The following is a 24,083-nucleotide window of genomic DNA, read 5'->3' as shown; positions in this document are numbered from 1 at the left end:
GGCTCCGGAATCCGGATCCTTGTCTATTTGCCTTGCCCGTGAGGACGACTACGAGCGCAGCTGGGGCGGCACTTTTCCTTTACGGCACTCAGCCGAGGCTCAAATTTCGTTGCTACTGCTTATTTATTTTTAATATTTTTATTTGCCCTGCAAATAGCCGGCGGCGGTTTCACTGTGTTTTATTTACTTTCGCTGTTGCGGCATCGCTTTATTTTTGTTTGCCAGTGGTTTTCCGGCGGGGCAAATCTTTGCATTAAAATGCGTTTCAATTAAGTGGGCCGACTTTTGTTTGGTCACGCAGAAATTAAACAGCCCTGCCGGAATTCGCCCACAAGTTTCATAAGTCAGGTCCGCATAAAGCAGCCCTTAAAAGGCAGTGCAAAAGTTGGCTAACTCCGCTGTATAATTGAAATACAAAGCCCATTTATACGAAACCCGATACAAAAAGAAAAAAGCGGAACCAACGACACCGACGGCGCAGCCTGAAATAAACCAGCAAAGTGGCAATCACGCCAATCACGCGTAATAAATCATTGCGTGAGCGAATGTTTCCATGCACCCATTTAATAGGGATATATAAATATATACTCGTATATCCAACGTATACACGTATAGTTCTGCTTGTCCAGCTTGTGTAGCATTTGGCGGGTGAAACAGCCGTCGGAAAAGACGGAAACTCGGCGGACTAACGGCAGTCACGTGTGGCCAACGCACGCAACAAGACCAAACGTATTTTTTATACCCATACCTATGCACATCCGCCTAGCGGGAAAACTCCACAAACACGCATGAAAAGCGCAAGTTGACAGCCAAACAAAAGCCGAAAAGCGACGGTGGCCCATTGTGAGCGATGACAAGTGCGGATTGGCTACGCAAACAGCAATTAAAGAGCCAAAAGGCTTCAATTAATCCTTGACCTCTTGATATCGAAGCGAAGCCATGGCCACGACCTGCTGACCAACTGACTGACCTTCTTGCCGAGCGCAAGATAATTATATCAGTTAAAGAAAATAATTGTTATGTATTTAAGTTGATTTTATCCCTTTTTATACTGGCAGGAAAATACCAATTTTATACGTAGAAAAGCAATGTTTCATGGATAAATTCCTGTAAGCTTTCCCAATTAACAACTATGGGTTATGAAAACTTAAGCTCCCAAGGATGAATTCAAGGACAGCATTTTCATCTAATAAGCCTTTTGCTCTTGAGTTATTGTCGGTGCTTTTAGGCAAGTGGAATTCCTCAGCAGGCTCTTACGTACAGCTCCCTTATCATTAGGCAACCCAAACTTGTGGACCACGCCCTTTACGCCCTCCACGGCCCACAGAGCCCACATCCATTATCTTGAGCAAGCAGCGCGTGTAATTTTCAACCTGTAATTGGTGTAATTGAGTGCAAGTGCGGAGAAAATATTCAACATGCCAGCAATTAACATAAATTCTCCGCTGCGCGTACAAAAATAAAATAAAAAAGTGCGGAGAAAGCGGCCAAATGATAATGAAAGAAGCACACACACACACACACACACACACAAACATGCATATCTGGGGGGGATGGGGGGTGTGAAGATAAGCAAATGGCCGCCATTCTGTGAAGCGTTCATAATTACCCGCGTGTCGGTGTGTGTGTGTGTGTACGAGTGTAAGGGTGTAAGAGTGTATGGGTGTATGGGTGGGGCACAGAAGGACACTGCATTGGTGTGAGGGCGTGACAAATGCAGGCAGCGATTTTATAGAAGGGTTACGAAATGGTAGCATACTTACATGCGCAGCGGTCTGAGCCGGAAACGGAACCCTCGGCGGAAGTAGTTTATGTAAATGGCAGACCCAGCATTCCACTTTTTCCATTTGCCATTCTCCATCCGCCATTTTCTCACCTCGCCATCCCTTCTTCTGCTTTCAGGTATCGAGGGATTTCAGCGATTCTCGGAGCAGCCCAAGTACACGGAGGTGAATCCCGCCGAGGACACGCTGCTCACATGCAAAGTTATCGACAAGCGTGGCACGTGCTCCTGGCAAAAGGATAACAAGGTAATTATATCAGCCCAACGAGCCCATCTATCGATGGCTGCAGTTTATAAACATTTTGATTAAACTCATAACTTGGCCAAAAGTCTCGCCCAGTCGCAAACATCCGAACTTTGCTCGCACACTAGCACACAGAAGCACATACACACACAGGCTCAACGACGTGTCCCAGCTAGAAAGCTCATATCATATGCGTGGCGCGTCCTGCGGTTCAATTAAGTGTTGTTCTTTTGGCCTCCACATGTGGCGAATGTAATTTACACCCTGGCCAGGACGAGTCAATAATGAAAGTTGGCCGTGGATGCGGGCGCGGACCAGGGGCCAAGGGTCAGGGGTCACACGACCTGGATACAGCACCCCAGACAGCCCTTCATTGTTCGCCGTTGATTAGAACACTGGCCGGCGCAACTTTTAATCGAAAGTGCGTGACAGCAAAGGACTTAAGGGGCGAAAATTCGCCACATTGGATTTTATGCCAGCCCAAACATGAAAATATCGTTTCGCCCACTTCGGTTGTTTGGCAGTAGATCCCTCGCCAAATAAAACATTTTTTGGTTTAATTGATTTGGCTTACGTTGTTACGTTGTCATTTTATTTTGCAGCATTTTCGCGCTGATCCCAATTTATTTCAGCCCAGGGCTTTACTTTTTTGTTACATGCAAATTAAGTTTTATAAACCATTAGAAGTTTAACAAAGTTTCAGCTAAATGTGTGAAACCTTTTTATGTTTGTCAATATCATAGACTATTAAACAAATTTTAATTGTCAGTGATTAATTAAATTATTTTGAAAGAGTCACTTTGCATGGTTTGAACCCTTTTTTTTTGTCCATATGTGGAAGTGTATTTTTGACTGTTCAATATCGTATATAAATGTCTGCCGGCCCTTATTCATATTTGTGTTCTGACCATTTGTTATGGCCATCGCGGCCAGGTCGAGATGATCTCAAACGACTTCGTTTGCATACCAATCCAAAGTGGCCTCATTATGGATCAGCTTCCGGCGAAGGAAGAAGAATATGTTGTTGCCGCATCTTATTCAGGGCAATTGTGTGCGTTTGAAGCATAACTTTTATTTGCCACTCCCCGCAGTGACTGCCATTCACGTACCCCACTTGTTGTGGTAGTTGTGGTAGTTGCTTATGCAAATGCACACTGGGACATTGGACGGGAGTCCGACGCCATTGTATGACAAAAATCAGAAAGCATTTCAAATGTCCTTTTTCATATGCTGCGCATCGCAAACTCTCGCTCTGCATCACATACTTAAATGTTTACATGCTTTGTGTCTCCACTCGAACAAGTTGAAGGAACCGAAAGGACGAAGTACGAAGGACGCAGGACGAGGCAAACAGCATTTGCATGCATCGAGCGTCTCACACACACAAACATGCTGATGTTGCTGTTTCGGGGTTCATTTAAAATTCTTCTTATTTTTGCATACTTATTCCATTCCCTCCTTTTCTCCCATGTGTGCTTAACGTTTCCCAATTTCCTCCACTTGGGTATATAGTTCTGGCCATACATTCTACGTGTAGTTATCATAAGAAGCGACATTTGGAATCGACTGTGCCAACAAAAAAAAAAGGAAAAATGAGGATGGCGATGCGGCTATGTCCATTCCCAAGCTGCATTCTAATTTAGCCAAAGGATGTCTGTAGAAAATTTTTCAATTCTATCCATGCCTCATCTGTGTTTTCCTTGCAGTGCACTGCCTGATAATTTCGAGGCACAAATGGAGAATAGTCGAGTATGCTATCAACAACCAAGCTCAGCCATTTGAATAAAAGTATATTTCGGATATCGCACATTTTTTCGCAGGCAAACAAGTTGTCGAAGTTGTTGCTTGCAGCATGCATTTTGGGAAGTTGGAATATGCGGAGAATTATGCCGATACGAATATCGATTCGAGAATGTTTTGGCAGCAATGGCAGCATCAATGGGCCGGAGCCAAATATTTGCTCGGTTCGATTTTTTATCTCTCATGCTGAAATTGTTTTTCAGGCAGTTTGGCAGCTCAGACGCCCATTGAGCTCATATCTTTTGTTACCGCAAAGCCCGACCAAACTTAACTTAACCCTTGGTGCCCGGCGACCGGCATTGATTATTCCCTGTGGCCTAAGGTCAGTGGAGTCAAATGGCATAGTATCTGCAGACATTTCACATGCATGCCTGCCGCAAGCTGTTTAATAAAACAGAGATACTGTATTTATGCTGGCTGGCCAGCAGTCATCTCAAGGTGGTCGAATGCATGTCACACGTTATTTTATCAGCTTGGGACAAAGAAAATGCATTTGTGGCCATTTGGGCAAGTTTAAGCACTAAATATCAAATGGCAGTACAGCCGAGATTAGATTACGCACTTGCATGTGCTTTCGTTTTCTTTTACTGCATTTGAATGCTCGTTTTAAGCGATTGTTATGCCATGGCACAAACTCAATGTAGCAATTAATTTAACCCATTATGCCACGGACAAGTCAGACAACACTAAAAGCCGAAATGCAATTAGGCAGCTCAGCTCTGGGAGTTTTGGGGTACGGTCGGTTCCCATAAATACTTAAATGCGAACGATGCCACGCTCAGAGATCACTAATTGTAATTTAATTTCCAATTAGCAAACAAACTAATGCCAATTTACAGACAGAAGCGACGGAAACGTCGACTGGAAATGGAGTTAAATGACACGTAGTGGTTGGGTGGGTTGGACTGGACTCGTGGGCGGACTGTACGGACTGGGCGGTGGAATTTCGGGGTTGAAATTCCGGGTGAGGACACCTCCATGTGTACTCCTCTCCATTTGCTCGCCGATTTGTCTGTGAATGTTTGACCAAATCGGAGAACAAATTATACGCCTGGCTGCATCGAAAAGTTAAACATGCTAAACATGTCGTAGACGACGCCCAGTTCATTTCAACGCCATCATCGTTTGCATCTCCATCCGAATCCATCCGAATCCGTATCCTTCTTCAATCGACACAGGGATAAATTACTAACTCGAAAATAGGTTCATCTTATACCATGTTTGATAAGAGAGAAAACAAGTTATCTCTATCGAATGTACTGCATTTGCAAAAATAGTACAAATATTTGTATTACTTGTAATTTGTATTTTTTTTTCTGTGTGGAACTAAACCAATCCGTTTCCTCACCCGCAGCCCGTTGGCATCTATACAAAGAAATACGAATGGGCCTCACGTATGCCGACGAGCGACAATGGGAATGTCCTCCATCTGGACCTCCATCCGCCGGCGGTGCAACTCGGTGGCGACTGCTCCCTCTGGATCCGCTCCGCCACACTGGACTTTGACGACGGGCTATGGGAGTGTCAAGTGACGGCCAGTGACTTCACCACCCAGGATGCCCTCACCAGCCAGCCGGTGCGCCTTGTTGTACGTGGTAAGTGCCTCGCATCCGCATTCTCGGATCGATTAAGGGTACATGCTAAAATGGCCCTTAATTGCCAAGGACACTCCTTTTCTGTTTGCAGTGGCGCCCCAGCGGCCGAGGCTCGAGTACGAGGCGGTCCACGTGCCGCCAGGACACAACATCACCGCAGACGCCGGCGCCCTGGCGACGGTCAAGTGCATCTCGCATTACGGCAATCCGCCGGCAACCCTCAAATGGTTTTTGGGTAAGTGCATTCCTTGGGAACACACGCAGCGAAATGTTGGCATTTTGAGTGGCAACACGCAGAAAAGGGAATTACAAATGTTTGCTTTCTATAACAAATTGCATAGTTTTTCGAGATAAATAGTTTGTTTAGCGGCAGCACAAATGAATATTTAATGTAATATTTTAACCCAACTGATAGTACATTTTGTCAAGGTGCAGCATGCCGCATTACCCTCGTGGCCGTTGTTATCCAGCGGCAGTTGTTAATGTTAATTAATTCCCATTTGCTGCTGCTCTCTCTCCCCCAGGCGACCAGGAAATCTCGCCCATCCACCCGCAAATGAATGCCACCGAGCCGGATAATCCACGCACCTGGTCGGCCACCTCGGTGGTGCAGGTGTCGGCGATGCGGGAGCGCCACGGCGATATACTGCGGTGCGCCGCCTACCACGAGTCCTACACGGCCAAATCGGTGGTGGTGGAGGCCAGGCTGGACGTGAAATGTGAGTGTTGGGATAACGATATGCAAAACTCTGATACAGCATCCTGCATCCTGAATGCGGGCCACTAAAGTAGCTTCATTCGATTTGGCTTTAAGTCAGGCAGGGGGGCAAGGCAATCTAAGCACTGGCATGGAGATACAGCAGAGGTGGCAGTGGAATCACAATCCAAATCCGAATCGGAGACAGAAAGCTGTAACAATTAAATTAACAACAATTTGCTGTAATTTCCTGTTTTGCCGAGTAATTCAAGAGTTGACTTGTCCCAATGGACGTGGCCAGGAGCAGGACTTGCCCGGCTTGTTGACTCTGTTTGCTCGGCTGCCATTGCTGTTTCTGCAGTTTCAATTGCTGTTTTTGTTTTGCCTAACCAAGTTGAACGTCTCCATCTCCGTTTCTCTGCTTCTATTTTGTGTTCCTGTTTCTGTTTTTCTCGCAGACGCGCCGAGCATCCGTCTAATTGGCTCACCGGAAATCGACTTGGAGGAGGACAAGGATGCCCTGGTCCTGCGCTGCGTGGCCGATGCCAATCCGCCGGCCAGCATCGTCTGGCGGCGGGCAGGTCGCTCCGAGATAGCCAGCTTGCAGGTGAGCTTAGCTTAGTTGCACCTGAGGATGCGGATACTACCGCCCGTCTTGTTTATGTTGTTCCCAAATTGCTCCGAGCTGAGATACCCCCTCGCTGGGAATTTATCTGAAGTGTAGCAGAAATTTGTAATTGTATTAAATTGCCCGCTGATCCACCCCACCTCCAATCTCCAATCTCTTGCCCACAGGAAACTCTGCAATTGCGTCCCGTCGGGCGTCGCGATGCCGGATTGTACACCTGCCAGGCACAGAACTCGGTGGGCACCTCCGAGCAGCTGTCGGTGCAGTTGGATGTGAAATGTACGTATCTTACTATTTACCTTGGACAAAGTTTTCACCCAGCTCCGCTTTGTGCTCCGTGCTCCCCTTCCTTTCAGATCCTCCAAAAATTATTTCAGCTGGTCCGGATCGCCTTACCACCGCCCCGCTTTTCAGTCCAGCAGCTTTTGAGTGCCTGGCTGATGGTAATCCCCTGCCATCCTTCAAATGGGTACAGAGGTGAGTGCATCGACGTATAAGTACACTGGAAAACACATTCCTGGGCTCAGGATGGAGGCTACGTTTTTGGGAAATTCATATCTTCACATGAAACTAGAAGCGTAAAAGCTTTGCTTAGGAAAAAAGAATATATTTTTACATTTATAGATACATATATGTATATTTTCCAATACCATGGCCAAGTTAAGCTTTTCTCTGTGTGCATAGCTTGAGGTTGGCTTCGCTGGAGTTCTTTGGCAGTTTGCGTTGCATAGTTTTGGTGGCCTTCTAGATTCCGTTAAAAACTTTACTGGTCTGGCTTTAAGCACGTGACTTCCCCGATGACTTCCCAGATTGCTTGTCCTGGTACCGCTTATTGTAGCCGGCTAAATGGTAGCGCTAATTAAACGCGGCTCACTCTGCGTATGCGCAATATTTGTACTGAAGGTGATGTACAACTGCTTGCACGTTATGAAATAAATAGCTGAATTTAGTATACCCACCAAGGAGTTGCCTCTTTCAGGCCGTTTGCCTGTATGAACAGCAGTTCCTTCTTACGTGAGCACGTTTCCTGTTGCACATTTCCTTTTTGTGAGGAGCCACGCCCATTTTCAACAAAACTGATGCTATTTCGCGTAATTTTAATTACCTGCTCAGCGGAAATTGTTCGAGACAAAGAAAAACATCATAAAACAAGGATTGTTGTAGAACAAAGCGCCTCAGCGGTTCTACCATGTAATTGAAAGACCTCGTCTACGACTTATTAAAGCCGATGCTCAAAGTAAAGCGACTTAACGTTCGCATATAGCCACCTTTTACTAGGGTAGCAAGCAACCATCTATAATGCCTGCAGGATTAGGCTCCTTCCGTTTCTGCTTTCGTGGTTAATGCCGTCGTGCATTAGTATGCAAAGCAGGCGGATTCTATGGAAAAATCGGAGTACTCATCATATGACTGCCTATGGCTCGCCCTCTCCCTTTCTGCAGCATTTTTCCGTCTCTTTCTGTGGCAAGGGCTTTGACGCTGCCACGTAAGTACGTGATTTTTGTGATTCCATTTGTTTGCACTTGCCCCCAGACAATCGGGCCAACATAAAACACACATAGATACGCCAGATCGTGATCGGACAGACATATAGGACATGGGAGAATGGGAGGTTGTTATGCGAAGGTGTCGCCATCTAATAACGAATGCCACATGCAACACATTGACGTGTTGACTTAATGAAGCGAATGCGCGCGTGTTTATCAGAAATTAAATGTCAATTGTTGAAAACTAATTTCCACGCATGTTCTCCAAACACAAACCCACCGCCGCCCACAACCACCCACTGCCACCCACTGAATTAAATGGCGCGTGCCGTGTTGGGTAAACAGCGGGAGTTGGCCATTTGGAACCAGTGGGTAATAAATCAATGCCACGAAGTGAGCCGCTGACAGGCCGAGCGACGTATGCTCGGCAGCTCCTTAATCTCCTCCCAGGTGGTGTCCTTGGGTCCTTGTGTCCTTCGACTGAGTTGCAAGTGCAACTGCTGGGCGGGCGGATTGCAAATGAGGTACCCAAGGACACGACACAGGACACGAAATCCTGTCACTTTGATTTACGTGATTTCACCGCTCCTTCTCTCTCTCTCTCTCTCTTTCACTTTCTGGACCTTCGAGAATTGGAGCCGAAAAAGAAGAGCACTTGCCAAACTTTTTCGACTTGGCCGATTTGCATTTGAATGGCTTTCTAATTTATTGCTTTTAATTGCTGGTTGCCAGGGACCGCCTTAAAGATCCTTGCTTCCACTTAAAGCACCATCGACTGAATGTATTGGTTGATATGCTGCTTTTTTCATTCTTTATGCGGCTCCCTCAAAAGAATCTGAGAGCCCAGAGCATTTCGCAGCTTGAAAGGCATTTCTCATATTAAAAATGTATCAAATATTTCTGTGAGCCAGCTCTTTGGCCCACCCGTCTGTTAGTCGGGCAGCGTGCACCAAAAAATAACTCATACGCATACGCAATTTTCAATATTGCCAAGCAAGGATTGCAACAGCATGAGGACACATGGGAAGAGGCAGGGGTCTGGAGGAGGAATGTGGCATGCTCCTCCGTTGCATGCATCAGTTTCATTTTGCCGACTGGGAGCAGCTCAAAGAGCGTGCCACAAAGTGTGCTCCATGGCGAAGTCCGTGACCAGATGGAATCCGTATATTAGTTGCGCATAATCATAATCAATTGCCGCACGGACTGTTTGCTGTTTGCATTTGTACATCGAATACTTCGATGCATCGCCAAAAAGGCGGAAATCAATTAGGTTTTTGTATGTACTTCAGCTATTGAGAACTTGGGTAATGTTAGAAGAGCTTCCGTGTATAATTTGGGGATATCCTGTTCCTTATACTTGCCCTATAATATCCTATTTTCACGATTTCTCGGTTTTCCTTGCAGAATGGCCCATGGATCCAAGTACGTGGAGCGGGGCTCCGAGTCCAGATTGGTCATCGACAACGTCACCTACGAATACCAGGGCGAGTACGAGTGCCGCGCCACCAGCTACATCAATGGCCAGGAGCGGGTGGCCATATCCGATCCGGTGTCGCTGCAAGTTGTGGGTAAGTCGCTATCTGCAGTCCTTGTATTTACTGTGTGTGGTGTGGCCATAAAAACCGCAATGCCGCAAAATATGACGACAACACGGCTGGTCCCACAGCCTGCATGTTTTCCCCCTGACACGCATCGAATCCTCGAGGATCTGGAGTCCAGGGAGACACTGCCGAAGGGATTGCCAACCGACCCACCCGGAAAGGGTATTGCGGGTTAAGGAACGGACCATGTTTGCGGTCATAAATCTGCATCTCTGTTCTCTTTGCTTTTTTCGATGTCAAATTTTTTGTTGTCTTTTCTTTTTGGACCGGACTGAAATGAAACCAGTGTCATGGAGATGACCAGCACAGCCACAGAGAAGGTGACAACGCAACCGGGAAAAAAAGGCGAATCCTATTCCGCCTCGGGCTACTCATTTAAGTCCTCCCCTCGCCGGGCTGCCGTGCAACTAATGCACACTTAAAACAACTAACAAAACTCCATTAAAAGCTGCAGCCGGAAAGCGCCTGCGAAACATTTTAAGCGCTTGCGTTGCCACCTCCTCGTCGCTTTCCCGCTTTTCCACTTTCCCTAAATTCTTTCCCCCTGCATTTTCCCCCGTCATGCAACCGTACAATTTCGCGGTGGACGGCGACTAGCAACTGGGCAACGGACTAAACCAAAACGTAACACAAAATCAAAATGAACTTATGACCGCAGCGCCAGCGGAATAAAAAAATGGAGCTGCAACAGCCGAGGGCGAAAAACTGGACAGCAAACTGGGGGAAAAAAGAAGGGAAAACTCTAAAAAAAAATGAACAGCAAGAAATATTTAAATTTAGTGCCGAATACCACAGCACGTACATAATTTATGACCAACCAAGGACACGAGCAATTTAGCAGAGCCGGAACAAAAAAAGTGCACAAAAATAAACAAGCACGCGAAAAAAGTCCTCACCACATTTATGCACATCTATGTATGTGTGTGTAACAAACTAACTAACTGCGACACAGTGCCAAAGTGTCAAAAAAAGGACCTAGTTGCTCATTACTGGACAATAATATACCAGATATAGATACTTTAAAATATACATATGCATATGTGCCTCCTTACGACTGCTTACTTGAATTTTATTTTAAACATTAAAACTCGCGCAAATAGTTTAACTAAAATTTGAGACAAAACTGTAAACATATGCTTTTCTAGTGATCGCCTAATATCAAAGTAAAACTAATAAAGGCTGAAAGGCTTTGTGGCCTTAAATTACTTGCCTACCCGATCTCCCCATACCATTAATGCCATTGCAGTGCCCCTAGTGGTTGCTCGAGCTCCACCCTCTAACCACTCCATACTCGTATAATTGTCTTAGGCAGTGCGGCGCGGCGAGTGCGTTGCGCCACACCAACTCAATTAAAAAGTCATCTGGCCGAACTAAGCGCAACTCCTTTATGCATTTTTCACCATTGTTTCCGTTGTCCTTGCAGGTGCGCCGCAGGTCCTGCGCCTGCATCCTTCCCTGCACACCGTCTCCGTGAAGCGAGGAGAGGCGGCCAGCCTGACAATGGTCGTCTGTGCGGATCCGCGGCCACAACGCGTCGCCTGGGAATGGGGATCCCTGCGTCTGGAGGCCGGCTCGGGCATCGGTGCGTATACTTGTTTGATAGGCAGTTACCGCTCAGCGCTTACCATCCGCCCCATTGGTCAGCTAATGGTAATGCAATTAGACGCTGGACTTAGTTTTGCCTACTCGGAATTCAATTAGCGCCGCCTTACAGGATGCAGTACGATGGCTCCGCCCGGTCGAGGGCTCATTAGATTAACTGCCTCTCCGCAGAAAGGGTTGCGGATGGCGAATTCGCGCAGAGTTGTTCCGCAAATCAAGACAAATTACATGACCACGCGGAGTCAGAGTCGGACAAGAAACTGGCAGTGTCATGTCCGTTGTTGGAAAGTGGGTGGTGCTGGTGCAAAGAATGGGAGCTCGAGAAGGGGGTGCCTCGAGCAGACTTCCCACGCCTGTCAGCCGCCGGTAATCCGAGCTTCAACAGACAGCCAACGCACACAACGCCGCTCATTTTCCAGCTGAAACTCTTTCGGGATGAACATCCGCCGCCAGATGCGGCTGCATCCCTCTCTTGCTCCGCTACGCCCCCGCTACTCCATGAACTTGAACTGCATCCTTGCCAGCCAGTGTTGGCCATTGTTGCTATTGATTACCTGATTAAGCGCAAGCTGAAAATTGCGGAATTAAATTAAATTACTCCGGAAAAGAGTATTTTCCCATGTTAGTGCATTGCACAGTACAGGGAAAACCAATAATTTTTAAAAAGTATTAGTGCTTTTGAAAGTTCTAGGAAAAGAAAGGCAGAAATCTTCAAGAGCCAATTATAATGACCCATAACAAAATAATTTCAGTTTTCTACATGTACCCAACCCAGGTGAGAGTTAAATCTGGGGCAATATATCCCAGAAAACAGCTGACTTGGCAACACTGGTCCTTGGTCCGCAGGGCGCATTACTCTTCATTTTCAGCTTGTCTGCCCGTGTCCATTCTTGGGCGTCCTTCGTGCGTGTAATCCTGCGTGCTCTCACTGCCACTGACACAAATCAAAGGGAGCACATTCCCGTCCAATCCGTTCTCCTTTGCTCCGCGGCCCTTTTTTCGCGTGCAATCCTAGTTAGCCCATCGAATCGAATGATTAATGTCGGCCACCGACAAATTGTGTGCAATTCCAGTGCAATTACTTAGCCCACGAAAGCCAATTCGCAATTGGTAACAAGTACGAGTAACATGGACAAGGACTCGCCTGATTTCCTTTCTCATACCCCGCAGATCGCTTCCGGGCCGATGACATGCAGCCGGACACTCGGGAGGACTGCTACCTGTCCACCCTGCACATCCTGCACGCGGACGAGCACGACTCCAGGCCCTACTACTTGGTGGTGGAGAACGAGCGGGGCACCGATCGTCATGCCATACACCTGATTGTGGAGGGTACGTTTGCAGGTGCATAGACTTTTCTTTGATTTTCTTTACCCCATCCCTCATAGTTCTCCCCACATCACGTTTTAAGTTACACTCATGTAAAATCTACATTTTGTTCGATTCACTTCAACATCAAGAAATTAATGCAGAACACATAGTTGCAATCGTGTGTTACATAGCAAATAAAATATCATACATTCCTACAAAATACTTTTATGTCAACATCGCCACAGTCGAATTCTCTACTCATGATATTAATATTCAGTCTTTATGCTAAGATATAAGTCAAATGTTGAATCTTAGAGAAAACATTTTCAGTAATTCGGTTGAGCCACTTTAATTTCCTTAAAATTTCAATCAAAGTTCATATTAATTAGCCGAATAGCGATTAATCCCTACTTATTGCAACAAGATAGTGTAAATGGTTGAAAGAACACACGAACTGAGAACTCATTAAACATATACCCACCCGTCATTGCATCGCTGCCCAACGATTTTAATTAAAATCAATCGCACGTGCAATACATGAATTGCATAACATATATTTTGCATATGAAAATGAAAATTCTCCTTAATGCTTGCATAATCAACCCCACCGCCACCTCCACCACATCGAATGCGAATACGAATACGAATACGAATCCGAATCCGAATCCGTGTATCGAACCCAATGGAATTTCCGGACAGAACCCTACGAGATGAGCTATCTAATGGGCGTGGCCGGGGGCTGCATGGCCGCCATCCTTTTGCTGGTCTGCCTCTGTATCTATGCGATCAAGAGCAAGAGATGCTGCTTCAAGGGTAAGTTGCAAAGAAGAGGGAAATCCCCCCAAAAAGAAAGAAGGCGAACAATCATCGAGCCCGTATTAATTGCACCGCCAGTGCCGTCAAGGCCGCGACAATTAAAACTTCCTCCTTGATTATGGCGCCCGTTTCACCACCCAGCCAACACCACCGCATCCCAGCTGGAAACGAACCCCCAAGGACGCTGTCACACTAATTGCAAAAACACAAAAACTTGCCAGCTCACAAAGCATTGAAATGCGAGAAGGACGCGGTCATGGCGGAAAAAATGGCTGCCAGGATGGATGCGTCTCTTTGGCGCTTTGTGTGTGTTGTGTTGGCTCATTTTTATTTTTACGTTTTTTTACTTTCTTTTTTTTTTTTTGCTGCTCTTCCATTTTCCCTACACTGCTTGAAACTCGAAACTCAAATAAATCTCATAAAATATTCATTAGCGTCCAACGCCTGCGGTCAGTCTCCGTTTCCTGTTTCCTCCGCGCACACAAAAGGGTTAAGGGTTTTCGAGCCGGCTTTTTGTTAGTTGCGCCAACATTTTCATCTCTCCTTTCGGCGGAGGAAGATGGCTTAAAGCCAGAGTTCGCTGCCTAATTAGAAATCAAAACGCAGACAAAACGCGCTGAAACTTTTTACAATTGTAAAACAATTTCAAAAGGAGCAACGGCGAAACTTTGCCATTGCTGAAGGACATTCGAGCCGTTCCTGCACACACATACCCATCCATATCCTTGGGATCTGTAAACACTTTTCAGACGGTGTCCCCAAACCCTGCCACCTAATCGCAATTTCTCAGTTGTCAATCAAGCTGTCAATTTGACTGGTTGACTGGCTGACTGGCTGACTGACTGCTGCAGCTGCCTTCCAGTTGTCAAATGCCGTTTGACAGATCTCTCAAGTGCGATCCGATACTATAGCACATATATCTCTGGCTGAGGAGCCTGCACCCCTTCGATATCCATCAAAATTTGCGAACACCTCGTAGGGAATTTACACGTTCCTCGCAATCAATAAGTCCTTGGCTCATTTATCACGGCTCAAAGGGCACATCTCAAAATATATACGCTATGTATATATACTCCCTCTGTCTAGCTGTCTGTTTGCAAATTGCCAGCGGTATTTTCACGGCTAATTTCTACTATTTTGCAGCGGGACACAACCACACCCTTCAAAGAATAATGGGTGGAATTTATATTCCTGAATATTGCACACTCTAATATGAATCTTCCCCTTTCTCTTTCCCTTCGCCTCTCGCATGGCACAGGTTCCACGGGCTATAAATCATCGGATAAAGACAGGTAAGTTGAAGCGTAATACGTACACACCTACGTTTCCCCCTACCCAATACCCCCATGCCCACACACACACACTCACACACCTGCACAGGGTGGGGCCATAGATAAATGACCATTTTGATATATTTTTATGCAGCCGCATCCTGCACCCAACAGGTGGCACTGGCGTGCCAATTTATGCGCCCCTACTGGCCGAATAGAGCAACTCGCCCACCAATACAAATTCACACGTACAGCATTGGAACAATGAAAAATGTTTTCCACTGCACGTATGCACGTGTGTGTGTGAGGGACATAAAATATTATACATTTTTCATATATTCAATATATGCATCGGCAAGCAAACATTTTTGTTTGGCCCAGTACAAAGTATAAATACCCTCACTAATGGTGAAAAATATAATCGGATCCTATAGGAAAGCTTAGGAAATTTAATCAGAGTAAATTATAGTAATTTTAAAGCAGACCCGGATCCTTAAATTTAATTATGATTTCTCAACAACTTTCACCAAAATCAATTAGTTAGAAAATAAACAAAACAAGATAAAATGCTATAGTCAAGTTTTAAAGGATTGCGCCAGAAACATTTAGAGGTATGCCACTTCAAAATCCGATAAAGATAAGTCGAGTTATGGAGTTTAGAACTTCAGCCTTGGAACATTTCTTCATTTTTTTGAATTTGTACATCATAACATCAGAAAAATGACAAAAAAATTAAAAAAAAAATATATTTCTAAATTTGAATGCAGATTTTTAGAGAATTGCGCCAGAAACATTTAGAGGTATGCCACTTCAAAATCCGATTAAGATAAGTCGAGTTATGGAGTTTAGAGCTTCAGCCTTGGGACATTTCTTAATTTTGTTGAATTTCTACAAAATCAAAAAAAATGAAAAAAAATTCAAAAAAATTATATTTCTAAATTTGAATGCAGATTTTTAGAGAATTGCGCCAGAAACATTAAGAGGTATGTCACTTCAAAATCCGATAAAGATAAGTCGAGTTATGGAGTTTAGAACTTCAGCCTTGGGACATTTCTTCATTTTTTTGAATTTGTACATCATAACATCAGAAAAATGACAAAAAAATTTAAAAAAAATATATTTTTAAATTTGAATGCAGATGTTTAGAGAATTGCGCCAGAAACATTTAAAGGTATGCCACTTCAAAATCCGATAAAGATAAGTCGAGTTATGGAGTTTAGAACTTCAGCCTTGGGACATTTCTTCATTTTTTTGAATTTGTACATCATAACATCAGAAAAATGACAAAAAAATTAAAAAATATATTTCTAAATTTGAATGCAGATTTTTAGAGAATTGCGCCAGAAACATTTAGAGGTATGCCACTTCAAAATCCGATTAAGATAAGTCGAGTTATGGAGTTTAGAGCTTCAGCCTTGGGACATTTCTTAATTTTGTTGAATTTCTACAAAATCAAAAAAAATGAAAAAAAATTCAAAAAAATTATATTTCTAAATTTGAATGCAGATTTTTAGAGAATTGCGCCAGAAACATTAAGAGGTATGTCACTTCAAAATCCGATAAAGATAAGTCGAGTTATGGAGTTTAGAACTTCAGCCTTGGGACATTTCTTCATTTTTTTGAATTTGTACATCATAACATCAGAAAAATGACAAAAAAATTAAAAAAAAATATATTTTTAAATTTGAATGCAGATGTTTAGAGAATTGCGCCAGAAACATTTAAATGGTATGCCACTTCAAAATCCGATAAAGATAAGTCGAGTTATGGAGTTTAGAACTTCAGCCTTGGGACATTTCTTCATTTTTTTGAATTTGTACATCATAACATCAGAAAAATGACAAAAAAATTTAAAAAAAATATATTTTTAAATTTGAATGCAGATGTTTAGAGAATTGCGCCAGAAACATTTAAAGGTATGCCACTTCAAAATCCGATAAAGATAAGTCGAGTTATGGAGTTTAGAACTTCAGCCTTGGGACATTTCTTCATTTTTTTGAATTTGTACATCATAACATCAGAAAAATGACAAAAAAATTTAAAAAAAATATATTTTTAAATTTGAATGCAGATGTTTAGAGAATTGCGCCAGAAACATTTAAAGGTATGCCACTTCAAAATCCGATAAAGATAAGTCGAGTTATGGAGTTTAGAACTTCAGCCTTGGGACATTTCTTCATTTTTTTGAATTTGTACATCATAACATCAGAAAAATGACAAAAAAATTTAAAAAAAATATATTTTTAAATTTGAATGCAGATGTTTAGAGAATTGCGCCAGAAACATTTAAATGGTATGCCACTTCAAAATCCGATAAAGATAAGTCGAGTTATGGAGTTTAGAACTTCAGCCTTGGGACATTTCTTCATTTTTTTGAATTTGTACATCATAACATCAGAAAAATGACAAAAAAATTTAAAAAAAATATATTTTTAAATTTGAATGCAGATGTTTAGAGAATTGCGCCAGAAACATTTAAAGGTATGCCATTTCAAAATCCGATAAAGATAAGTCGAGTTATGGATTTTAGAACTTCAGCCTTGGGACATTTCTTCATTTTTTTGAATTTGTACATCATAACATCAGAAAAATGACAAAAAAATTTAAAAAAAATATATTTTTAAATTTGAATGCAGATGTTTAGAGAATTGCGCCAGAAACATTTAAAGGTATGCCACTTCAAAATCCGATAAAGATAAGTCGAGTTATGGAGTTTAGAACTTCAGCCTTGGGACATTTCTTCATTTTTTTGAATTTGTACATCATAACATCAGAAAAATGACAAAAAAATTTAAAAAAAATATATTTTTAAATTTGAATGCAGATGTTTAGAGAATTGCGCCAGAAACATTTAAAGGTATGCCACTTCAAAATCCGATAAAGATAAGTCGAGTTATGGAGTTTAGAACTTCAGCCTTGGGACATTTCTTCATTTTTTTGAATTTGTACATCATAACATCAGAAAAATGACAAAAAAATTTAAAAAAAATATATTTTTAAATTTGAATGCAGATGTTTAGAGAATTGCGCCAGAAACATTTAAAGGTATGCCACTTCAAAATCCGATAAAGATAAGTCGAGTTATGGAGTTTAGAACTTCAGCCTTGGGACATTTCTTCATTTTTTTGAATTTGTACATCATAACATCAGAAAAATGACAAAAAAATTAAAAAAAAATATATTTTTAAATTTGAATGCAGATGTTTAGAGAATTGCGCCAGAAACATTTAAAGGTATGCCACTTCAAAATCCGATAAAGATAAGTCGAGTTATGGAGTTTAGAACTTCAGCCTTGGGACATTTCTTCATTTTTTTGAATTTGTACATCATAACATCAGAAAAATGACAAAAAAATTAAAAAAAAATATATTTTTAAATTTGAATGCAGATGTTTAGAGAATTGCGCCAGAAACATTTAAAGGTATGCCACTTCAAAATCCGATAAAGATAAGTCGAGTTATGGAGTTTAGAACTTCAGCCTTGGGACATTTCTTCATTTTTTTGAATTTGTACATCATAACATCAGAAAAATGACAAAAAAATTAAAAAAAAATATATTTCTAAATTTGAATGCAGATTTTTAGAGAATTGCGCCAGAAACATTTAGAGGTATGCCACTTTAAAATCCTATTAAGATAAGTCGAGTTATGGAGTTTAGAACTTCAGCCTTGGGACATTTCTTCATTTTTTTGAATTTGTACATCATAACATCAGAAAAATGACAAAAAAATTAAAAAAAAATATATTTCTAAATTTGAATGCAGATTTTTAGAGAATTGCGCCAGAAACATTTAGAGGTATGCCACTTTAAAATCCGATTAAGATAAGTCGAGTTATGGAGTATAGATCTTCGAAAGAATTTATAAAAAAAAGATAGAATGCTATAGTCGAGTTCCCGACTATCAGGTACCCGTAACACAGCTAGTTGAAGTGCGAAAGAGAAATAAGAGAAGAGTATACAAATATTTGTTGCGCTCCGAAAGGGTAAATAGTATTTTGTTTTCCCATAGCAGCAATTCGAAACAGGGGGCCACCTATCGCTCATTGTTGCTGCATGCCATGCAGCCCCAATCCTGAAACATGAGTTATGAGAGGTTATTTGGCCATTCACCGCTAACGTCCTTTGTTTCTCTTGTATGGGAGTGTAGAATAACTATATTCTGTTTATACACACACAAGTTCAAAGTACCACTGAATCGATCAATATGAAAACGAGAACGGAAATGGATTTAGAATTTCCGTAGCAAGCACGCTCAGACCACAATTCCAAAAATTCGTTTTGTTGGCTAAATTTCTGGGCCCATCTCGAGAGTAAATTGATGGGGGCAAGGATGCAAGGGGGCAAGGGGCATATCTAATTTCCTAAGCCCCAAGTAAACAATTGCCTGCGGCGAGGCGAGGCAAGGCAGCGACAAAAACTAAATAGATATTCAGATATGCGTGAGGGATACAATTTGCCAATCAGCGATGGCAGCCGATGAGCCACCACCCAACCACTTAACCACCACCCACACAATTGTCACTTGGGCAAACAATTTTCGATAACGATTTGCTCCACCCAACCCATCTCATATCGCCTCTTTTCCTTTTTGCTTGTTGCCCGCAGCGAGAAAGCTGATTTGAAATCACGCTCGGATAGCACGAGTGGCCCTCAAGGTGATTCGATTTACACCACGCCGGCGGGCTTCCATCATCACCAACAGCAGCAGCAGCAGCAACAGCAGCAGCAGCAACAGCAGCAGCACGCAGCAGCAGCAGCAGCCGCTGCCCTACATGCCGCATCCCAGCATCCGCAGCAACAGTACCCGGGACACGGATCGCCGGAGGCAATGAAGGTACGCATGGCTGCAATGATATTACAACCGCCCACTAGGGTCTAGCAGGCAATTGATACCACTAGCGAATCCAACGAACAGCTAACGCAACAGCAACAGCAACACGAAAACGAAAACGAAGACGAAGACGATAACAAACAGCAAAACGAACTGACAGACCAACACACAACACCGAACGAACAGCGACTTAATGACTGTAGTGTAAGCCACAACAATAACAACCACAAAATCAGTTCCACATCGACTACTGTCCTGACCAATAGCGATAATAACAACACCTCAGAGGTGGCCAAAACCAGCGACAGCAGCAACAGCGAGGGCAGCAGTTCGCTGACTAGCAGCAAGACCAGCAGCAAGCGAGATTTGGAGAACAATATGAACAGGGACATAAAGCCGGCAACGGCGCCCAAGTTGCTCCACCTGAATGTGACGAGTGTGGAGCAGCAGCCGGGTCCAGTGGATCCCTTGCCAGTGGGTCCACTCACGCCCGAGGAAACGCAGGTGCTGCTTCAGAAGCTGAGCATCAACAATCCGTTCTACCGCTTCCGCAAGCAGAGCAACTCCTTGAGGGAGCTGCGGCGCCAGGGTGGAGCGGATGCTCCCTCAGTCCGCTCTCGATCCGAAACGGATCTGGGCCACGTCAGTGGACAGCAGTTATTGCCACACCAGCAGCACAGTGAAGCCAAAGTTGTAGTTGTACTAGACAGTAAGCAGCAGGAAGTAGCCATTAGTAGGCCTAGGAGTAGCGTTAGCCTTAAGACTAGATCCGTAAGCAGTTTAAGCCCCTCCAACAATCAGACGGGAGACAGCTCCACGGTGATCACGAATCCCTTCTCCATTTTCCACGACGATGAGATCCTAACGCTAAGCGTTAATACGCGACTAAGGAGTGCGGCGAGCGCCAGGAGCACCCGACCCCAAAGGCAGGGTCGCGGCCTGCGAAGACTTTTCGAGTCCAACCGAAGCCAGAATCCCCCCTCCGAGCATCACTATCTGCATGGAGTACCAGTGCGGCGCTTTGAGCGGCAGGACTTTGACAATGACTCTGGCGATTTGTTGGGCAGGAGGACAAACACCTCGAGTGGTAAGCCCAAGCGATCGAGGGCCATTTTCAAGCAACTTTCTCTAAGGAAACTGCACCACCGCGCCGGCGTCGAGGAGCCGCCATCGCTGCCCAAGCTGAAGCTGAGTTATCCCAACAGGACGCACAGCATTCAGAGCATGCGGGCCTCGGGCGGCGGGGCCTATGACATCCAGCACACCACCGCCTATCATCCAAGACTAAATCACTCCACATCGCCGGCGACCAAGGCGAATTACTTTGAGCGGCTGCAGGCCAAGACACGGCAGGGTATCCAGAAAATACGCGACAAGTGCCGCAACTTCAAGACGACCACTGGTGAAGGAGGATCTCTGGGTGGTTCCGAGTTCAGTGGCTTCCATACCCTGGCCAAAGACGAGAGCTTCCGCTTTATCAGTGATCGGGCAAACATCTCCAGCTACGAATCCCGCTGCAAACAGGCGACCATCTATAAGAGTTACAAATCTGAGATTGATCTCAGCAAGAACCTGCACTACTTGGATGCCTACTTGGAGCAAAACTTCGACCACCAGCTGAGCACCACCAAGCAGTCGGCGCACTCGGTGGGTCGGGTGAGTGGAGCCCAGCGCAGAGCCCTGGCCAAGCAGCCCGATCCTGCGCCAGAGACTCCCCGCCGTCCCAGACACAAAAGGAGTCAATCGCAGGCCGCCAACTATGGTGCTAATTACGAGAACCTCGGCACTTTGCCCATAGCGTCCAAGTCGAAGGCAAGGACCACTGCCCTCAACTCGGACTCGATGAGCAGTTCCGACTATGCCTCGGTGTTCAGTGGACCCACTACTAACCGGCAGGAGCCAGTGGAGGATCCCAAGGACTTTAAACTACGCTACGAGCACCCGGACAAAATGTGCGAATACTACTTTGACAACCTAACGAGCTACGCCCTGGCTTTGGAGGAGAGCGAGGACCTGCTGCTGGCGGAAAGCGCCAAATCAGCGAGATTCTTTTACGACGACGACGAGGAGGATGACGATGAGGCTGGGCTGGCGGTGGATGGATTGAGTGCCGATGATGAGGCGGCTGGCGGAAGGCCGGATTACATGGCCCGCGACATACGCATTCGCGTCAAAGTGAACGAATGCGAAGACGCTGATTGGCATCAGCCGGCGACTGCGACATCCTATAATGAGAATCTGGCCGAAAGCACATTCTACCAGTCCCTCAATCAGCATTTGCAGCGCCAGGAGGTGGGCGATGAGGTGGGACTGGAGGACCAGAATCTCCTGGTGGGCGAACGGGGAGTCGGCGAGAGCTACCTGGAGCACTTCCAGCGACAGCGGGGCAGAAACTACGACCGGGCCACAAGCTCTGCGCTCTATCCGCGCGCCGAGTTCTACGGATTCGGTAGGAGTGCCGGAGAAGGCGGCGAACAGCCGGATGTGGCCAGACAGCGACGGGCGGACCTGATGGAGGCCCACTACGCCCGCAGCTATCAGTCGGGTAGCAGGGAAAAGGGCCGGACAAGAGGCAATGCACTGGAGATGCAGCGACAGCACGCAGCAATCCCTGCTGCAGCAGCAACCGCAATGCCAGCTGCAACAGGCAGTGTCATCAATTTGGCGCTGCCGGGACAGAGCAGCGATGTACTCTATGCCACCAGCAGCAAGCAGCACATAACGTTGCCGACGCCAACCGCAGGGCCACAGTTCCATCAGCCAAAGCCAGAGCCAGCGGCATTAGGTGCAGCAGCAGCAGCAGTAACAGCAGCAGCAGCAGCAACGGCAACTGCAGCAACCCCAGCAGGAGCAACAACAACATTGGTCGCTGTCAGCTCAGCCGGAAATACAAACAATCGCTATATGCTAGAGAATTTGCGCAAATACTATGCGAATCAGCAGCAGCACCCGCCCGCCCACTCGGTCAACTCGTCCTCGCTGTCCAACTCCTCCTCGTCGAACTCATCAATGTCCCAGCAGCAGCAGCAGCAGCAGCAGCATCAGCACTTAAAGCTCAATCTGAACCTGCAACCCACCGCGCCCAAAGTGCAGCAACAACATTTGGGCAACCGCCGAAACTCGAGCACCTCGAACGCCTCCTCGACCGCCGACAACTTCGACACCTTCATAACGTTGCGCAATGCCACGGCAAATTCGAGCACGGATTATATGGCCAAACAGCAGCACCATCGACGCGGCACGCAGCAGCACCAGCAGCAGCAGCAGCAGCAGCAACAGCAGTCTGTGCCACTTACCTCCGCCCTGAACTATTACGGACACGGTGCCACGCCCACACTGAATCCCGCCCTCGCCTACAATGGCAAATTAACGGCAACCGCAATGTTGTCACAAGTAAATTTAAGCCGAGCCGCCGCACCGACAGCAGCAGCGACGTCCAGCGTTGCGGCAGCAACCACCGCACCACTGCTGCTGCCGCATCAGCAACATTCGAGGTCCACGTCCAAGGGAGAGGGATTCATCCTCGAGTACGAGTGTTAGCCCCCAATCGGATGGGAGGGGGAATGGAGACTATTTGTTTCTTTCTCGTTCGCTATTTGTTTGCCTGGCCAAAAATTACAATTACAAATTGGCACATTCGCTTCTACGCTGATTAGGACCCGTGTGTACAGATACAGATGAGGAGTATGTAATATATGCAGTGGAGGGGATTCGGAAAAGGAGCCAATTATTCGCATCATATCAGACAGAGGGTAGAGGATAGGGGATAGCGGATAGTTATTCGTTTGCATAGAAAGATGCTTATCCAATCCATTATGTTAGGAGATAAATTAACGTAAACTACGACAATAATGCAACAATTCAATTAAAATTGATACAGATACGGATACGGATAACGATAATGCAAAGAGCATAATGCAAAGCGTACATTTATTAGTCACAATCTTAGCGAAGGTCACATATGTTACATTGAAGCAGCATAAATCAAATTTATAGTTAAATCAATTAAACATCCGTGTTAAGCGTTCTCCTAAATGTATGTGTATGTATATCCGTAAAGTGTATATGAACGTAAGCTACCCATACTGTATACTGCATCCTAGAGGAATAACGAATTTTTCAAACGTACTTCAAATTGAACTTTTATCAATCGCCGGCCCAGTTTTGTTGTTCAGGTTTTTCATTTTACCAAATCAAACTCGTGCAAAGTTACTACACACGTGCCGCAAGGTGGTACATAACTACAATTATATACATAACTATTTACGCTTATAGTTAAATGAAGGTTCAGATAAAAAAGGACTGGCCCGAGCATGTGGAATTGTAAAGGAAAAACCCGAGCAAAGTTCCACTCGTTGAAAATATAAGCTTTGAACTATTTTGATAGCCAAAATCGATTTAAGGCGAAGCCTTTGA

At 44.8% G+C, this 24,083-nt stretch overlaps 1 protein-coding gene across 4 annotated transcripts in view; it reads left to right on the top strand.

The window, feature by feature from the left end:
• Positions 1–24,083, top strand: part of LOC6552962 (kin of IRRE-like protein 1) — a 74,343-nt gene that overhangs the window by 30,385 nt on the left and 19,875 nt on the right. For 3 of the 4 annotated variants that reach the window (XM_026976046.1, XM_026976044.1, XM_026976047.1), the window contains exons 2-14: positions 1,903–2,030; positions 5,182–5,422; positions 5,514–5,657; positions 5,947–6,141; positions 6,578–6,726; positions 6,915–7,026; positions 7,104–7,224; positions 9,639–9,802; positions 11,259–11,417; positions 12,608–12,781; positions 13,448–13,561; positions 14,823–14,856; positions 19,442–19,670. In XM_026976046.1, coding sequence (XP_026831847.1) covers positions 1,903–2,030; positions 5,182–5,422; positions 5,514–5,657; positions 5,947–6,141; positions 6,578–6,726; positions 6,915–7,026; positions 7,104–7,224; positions 9,639–9,802; positions 11,259–11,417; positions 12,608–12,781; positions 13,448–13,561; positions 14,823–14,856; positions 19,442–19,670 — 1,964 coding nt within the window. The remainder of the gene's footprint in view (positions 1–1,902; positions 2,031–5,181; positions 5,423–5,513; positions 5,658–5,946; positions 6,142–6,577; positions 6,727–6,914; positions 7,027–7,103; positions 7,225–9,638; positions 9,803–11,258; positions 11,418–12,607; positions 12,782–13,447; positions 13,562–14,822; positions 14,857–19,441; positions 19,671–24,083) is intronic. The other variant, XM_026976045.1, reaches the window with a different exon arrangement.

The sequence above is a fragment of the Drosophila erecta genome, unplaced genomic scaffold (genome assembly GCF_003286155.1).
Source record: "Drosophila erecta strain 14021-0224.00,06,07 unplaced genomic scaffold, DereRS2 tig00000000-arrow-pilon, whole genome shotgun sequence".
Taxonomy (NCBI): domain Eukaryota; kingdom Metazoa; phylum Arthropoda; class Insecta; order Diptera; family Drosophilidae; genus Drosophila; species Drosophila erecta.
This window is presented reverse-complemented; position numbering and strand designations above follow the sequence as displayed.